Source organism: Sinocyclocheilus rhinocerous, unplaced genomic scaffold (genome assembly GCF_001515625.1).
Source record: "Sinocyclocheilus rhinocerous isolate Xijiao unplaced genomic scaffold, SAMN03320098_v1.1 scaffold1239, whole genome shotgun sequence".
Taxonomy (NCBI): Eukaryota; Metazoa; Chordata; class Actinopteri; order Cypriniformes; family Cyprinidae; genus Sinocyclocheilus; species Sinocyclocheilus rhinocerous.
Window position 1 is genome coordinate 32,245 of NW_015664197.1, and position 5,851 is coordinate 38,095.

Sequence of the window (5,851 nt, forward strand, 5' to 3'; positions counted from 1 at the left end):
CCTGCAGCGTCTTCACACACAAACGAAACTTACTAGAGAAGTGTGAAGTGGGACATAATATACCTCTATAAATAAATACAATTTAAATTCACGTCTCGCACACTTAAATGCCCTTTGTATGGAACATATACGCTCCCTTCAAACTGGAATCATGGAGGAATATCCGGTAATGTCCACTCTGCAGCAGCACTTCTTCTTCGTCGTCTCGTCTGATGCAAGCGTTCTAACCACAACCTCGCCCCTCCCCACCCCCCAACCATTCGAATTTCTGTAGGCGGTAATTATTTGTAATGATATTCCAATGAGCCCCTTTGTGACATCACAAAGCCTGGAAAACAAACGCTGTAGTCCAAACGAGCAGTTCGTTGTAGTTCTTCAAAAGGGATTTTTTAAAAACGAAATATCTCCCTTTGGAGTGGACTTTGAGATTTGTAACTTTCTAGATCTTTTTAATGCCCAAACATACACACTACACACTGACTAAAATTAAAAAAGTGGAAAAGCATAATAGGACCCCGTTAAGCTATGAAATTGTTGGATGTTTTAATGGTACAAAAACCTCTTATATGGCAAAAGTTCAAGACAAATTTAACTTCTACATGATCAAATTATTAAACATTTTCGTAATTCTCTCTATTGTCACATATTTTCAGCTCGTCTGCCTGTTCCTGTCATCAGCAGTAACTCTTCACAATGTTCATCATCATCATCATATTGTTCATTGGTGTGTTCAGTGGTGAATGTGAGTCATGTGACTCTCTCCTGGTACAAAGGAAACAGTTTATTGTCCAGCATCAGTGTGTCTGATCTCAGCATCAGTCTCTCTCTACCTCTGGAGGTGGAATATCAGGATAAAAACACCTACAGCTGTGTGCTCAACAATTCATTCACTAACCAACACCTCAACATTACTCAATTCTGTCAACCATGTCCAGGTAACTATATAGTAAAATGTAGTCAAATCTTTTGTCTGCAAAATCTTCATCTAAAGTGGCATACCATAAATATGGTATAAATTAGGGATCCATCAATGTCAGCCAATAATTAGTCTCAGGCAGTGGTGGAAATAGCCAAAATTAACTGGGGGAATTCTAATTTGGGGTAACTTTTAGATCATCTTTAAGATTTCTTTAAAACTTTGTAAGGTCAGCCCAATGAAGGTATCCATGAGTACCTTTTTGGTGCACATCTGCAAAAAGTCATTTTAGACCTAGTAACAGAGGCTTGAGCCGTTGATAGCAGACGAGAGAGAGAGAATTACCTCCCGTGTCTCTCAGAAGTGTCTGGCAGCATTGTCCACTAAGAGTGAAACTTTAAGTTTATTTTCTTCATGTACAGTGCCGTTACCTTGCTTGTGAATAACGTCATGTAGCTTGTAAGTTGCTAAACTATTTTACTGATAAAATCGTCAAGAGTAGCGCTAACAACGTTAACGCGTGTATTATATTTGCGTGTAGTGTGCTTCATATATATATAGGCTATATATATATGGTAACACTTTACAATAAGGTTCCATTAGTTAATGTTAGTTAATGTATTAACTAACATGAACAAACAATGAACAATACATTTATTACAGTATTTATTAATCTTTGTTAATGTTAGTTAATGAAAATACAGTTGTTTATAGTTAGTTCATGTTAGTTCACAGTGCATAAACTAATGTTAACAAGCACAACTTTTGATTTTAATAATGCAGTAGTAAATGTTGAAATTAACATGAACTAAGATTAATAAATGCTGTAGAAGTATTGTTCATGCTTAGTTCATGTTAACTAAAGTAGTTAACTAATGTTAAATAATTAACCTTATTGTAAAGTGTTACCATATATATATATATATAGTAGTCAACATTTGAAGTGAATCAAAACTTTTCAAAGTTGTCCTAAAACTTAAAATGCGTTCTTGTCTTAGGACAACTTTGATTAACTTTTTTGTTCCACTTCAAATGTTGATTACTGTATAGCTATATATTTATGTGGCATTCCTAACTGGAGGTATGGAAGGATATTCCGGACTATTTACAAAAGGAATTGCAAACTGTATTTTCAATTGCGTTTTCCATATGTGGATGCATAAATTGTGACATTATCCAAATGCAATTGCAAATCCTGCATTACCGTTTGCATTTTCGCTTTCGCGAACGCAGTGACTGCCAAATTTCAAATGAAAAAGCAAAGTCCTCTAACCATAGCCCAAGAATAGACTAGTCATCAATTCGACCGCTATTAAACAACTACATATAGCTATACGTCTAATAGACAACAAAATGGCAATCCATACATACAGCTTTTATTAAGAAAAATCTGTTACTTTGCTTACATGATGGAATATCATACATCTCACTAATTATTTTGCCAAAAAACGGCATGAAACCAAATTCAAGTTTATTTGGGCTAGATGTACTTAACGTTGAAAATGACGGCTATTGCTTGCTGGGCATGATTTCCGTACATAAAAAAGGGGGACAACATGGAAATAGTTTGTCATTTTTACCCTATTGTTTGTTATATTTGTTTGCTCAGTGTCTTCTGGTGTTTTGGTTCTTTTACTGTTGTAGATAGCCCATAGTATAACAAAAAATATGATATATCTCTTCATTGTGTGTGGGCCCCCCTGGACGAGCGAGCATAGGCACGTGCCTAGAATGCCTATGCGTAAATCCGGACCTGTATGTATATATATATAATATATACATATATTATATACATATACGTCTGTAAGGGAGAGAGAGAGCGGGAGAAATAGAGTATATACATACATAATAAAGCGTAATTTTGTGGCAAAACATGGAAATGATCTGTCGTTTTTATCCTATTACTTACTATATTTATTTGTTTGGCCAGTGTCGTTGTGGATTTTGGTTATTTTGCTTGTAAGACCTTTGAAATAACTGAAATAATTTGGCGAAGTGATATGGACATGTAATGCGGTAAAGAGCTGCCTGGAACTTCATTCGCCGTGCGTTTCCCTGAAAATAATTGCACACCTTAACGTTCGTCAGCCAATCAGATTCAAACATTCAACGGCCCCGTAGTATAATTTAAAATAAATTCTAATCTGACTACATTTTATTATGACCTTGAATTTAGATTGAAATGCAAATTGGTTGTTTGTCCATTTCTGTCCAATTATTATTATTCTGACACTTGATTATTCTAGTTAACCCTTTACTTTATATTTACTCGTTCTTTAGGAATGGTTGCTCAGAGTGTCTCACGCTGGCTGTTTTACGCGGACCTCACTACCTCAGATTCATCCAGGTTTCTTTTTATTCTCTCATGTTTTCAGCTCGTCTGCCTGTTCCTGTCATCAGCAGTAACTCTACAAACTGTTCTTCATCATCATCATCATATTGTTTATTGTTGTGTTCAGTGGTGAATGTGGGTCATGTGACTCTCTCCTGGTACAAAGGAAACAGTTTATTGTCCAGCATCAGTGTGTCTGATCTCAGCATCAGTCTCTCTCTACCTCTGGAGGTGGAATATCAGGATAAAAACACCTACAGCTGTGTGCTCAACAATCCCATCAGCAACCAGACCACACATCTCAACATCAGCAAACTCTGTCACACATGTTCAGGTATGGCAGCGCTGATAATTTTTCCATATAATGAAAGTTGGTGGTGTTTCACACTGTGTAAGCCTTAAACAAGTCCCTCATCATTTTCCATTTATCCATCTGTCTAGTTCCTGACAGATACTGTAGTTTGCTTGTTAAAAATCATCGTTGCTCACGTTTTTTTTTTGTTTTTTTTTTAGAAGACCACATCCACTGTTGTGGTTCTGCTGAAGCTGTGATCCGATTGGTCGTCTCTGCTATGGTGGGTGTGGCTACTGCAGCTGTTCTGGTTTATGACATCAGATCTACAAGAGGAGACAAGAAATAGATAGCATAAATGCGCTTAATCTTATTTTGATAACAAAATGTTGCATAGGCTACATAAATGATACATTCTCGAGTCAGAAATCAAATTTTGCTTGCTAAAATATAGCATTTCTTTGGGACTATTCTTGGCTTATATAACAAGGCAGCTTTAAAAACCATTGAAATTTGTAAGTCACTTTAATATGTGACTGAATTTGATGATTCCTGTCTTTAAAAAATTTTTATGTAATATATTTTGTATTGTGGCCACTTCCTTTGTTGACAATGTTTCACAATTTAAAAAAAAAGAAAGAAAGAAAGGTATCATAAATACTGTGACAGATCTTGGAGCTTTATTTTTTTAAAGCAAATATTTAAAATATTTTGCTTGCAAATGCTTTCCTCTCAACTGCATCTTAAAAATGTTCATTACTTGAAACTTTTGGAATATGGTGCACGTTGAGGCCATCTAGTGGCCAAAACAATATTCTTAAATACTTAAATACTTTCTATTCTCTTCTAGTGTTGTAGTACAGGTTTTGGTCTTGAGACCATTTTTTGAAGGTCTTGGTCTTGTCTCAGTCTTAGACTGAGAGGACTTTGGAATTTATTTTGAGATCCGTCAACACCACAACTGCGGGGATGTCACTAAATTACTGGTGCATTGTCGGATTTATTTGTTAAAAGGTAGGGTAGGCGATTTTAGAGAGGCTAGCAATAGCAAGAAGATCACACCCTCCCTGCAAATCACTCTCCAGAGCCACGCCTCCTCCAAAAACAGATCAGAATCAGCTTTGATTGTGTTTACACACTCAAGGAATTTGTCTTGGTGGCAGGAGCTTCCAGTGAGAGAAAAAAAAAAAAAGTAGACAGTGCAGACATAGTGTTACAACCACCTGGCTCTGGGTGAAGTAACTACCAAAAGGGGAGGCCACACAGAAGACCAAGTTTAACAAATAAACATTTAATCAAGAATAACTCAAATAATACAAAAGTGAAGTATGAGTATAAAGAAAGAAACAAAAAGAAAACAATCCAGGGCTGGAGAGGGAAGATGAACGGCAGCCCAGTCCACATCACCACCGCTCTCTGAATCTCCGTCTTTTAAACCCAAACGCCAATCACAGGTAACACTCCACACCTGTACCTGACGCTTGCTCTGAAGGAGAGACAAAACCACGGAACATCACCACCTAGTGGACAAATATTAGGAAGCGAACACACTGAGCCATAACACCTCCCCTCTTGAAACAGATGCCCCTAAAAGGGAACTCTGCAGACCCGAATAATACTATAAGCCAAAAAAAAAAACGTGGGTTGTCACGTGACAAGAGTGATGCGAGAAGACTGACACAATGGATGGAAATCCAAAAACCTTACATTTATTTGTGTTACAACGCGGGTACATCAGTCTTATTCAGTGGCGTAGCAAGTCAGCCCCGGGCCCATATGCAAAAAATTTGCTCAACAAAAATGCTGCCATATAGGCTACTGAATGCAAACACAATTTTGGCACATCAGCCCAAAAAACAAACAAACAATTTGACGAACCTGACTAGCCATCCTCATTGGACGTGCCTTTAGAGAGAAATGCATCTTTACGGATTACATAATGAAAGAGTTTGTGTTTTCGATTTGAATTATTTTGTTTTAAAATAGTCATTTAAAGCATTCTCTCTCTCTCTCTATATATATATATATATATATATATATATATATATCATGTCGGTGAAGCACTCCTGCGCAAGACCAAGAGGACAGAAAGCGCATCCTGTTTGTTTTCCTTATTTTACAAAAGCACAAGGTTTTGTTGATATTGTGAGTGCACACAAATACAAGTAGACCCTTTGCAGTTCCGAATGATGTATACTCTTACCTTTATGAGCAAACATTATGGCATATTTTTAAGTTTTCGCTGTTATTAAAAATAAAATGCAAGTGATCGCGCTGGCGCCTCCATGTCCTGCAAAGCGCGCTTTAGCTT

At 36.8% G+C, this 5,851-nt stretch overlaps 1 protein-coding gene across 1 annotated transcript in view; it reads left to right on the forward strand.

Annotated features, from left to right (window-relative positions):
• The window catches only part of LOC107729908 (uncharacterized), a 27,963-nt gene extending 24,074 nt beyond the window's left edge, over nucleotides 1–3,889 (forward strand). Inside the window, exons 9-10 of the mRNA XM_016540644.1 lie at nucleotides 3,264–3,582; nucleotides 3,765–3,889. Of these exons, the coding sequence (XP_016396130.1) occupies nucleotides 3,264–3,582; nucleotides 3,765–3,889 (444 nt within the window). The remainder of the gene's footprint in view (nucleotides 1–3,263; nucleotides 3,583–3,764) is intronic.
• Nucleotides 3,890–5,851: the final 1,962 nt, after the last annotated feature.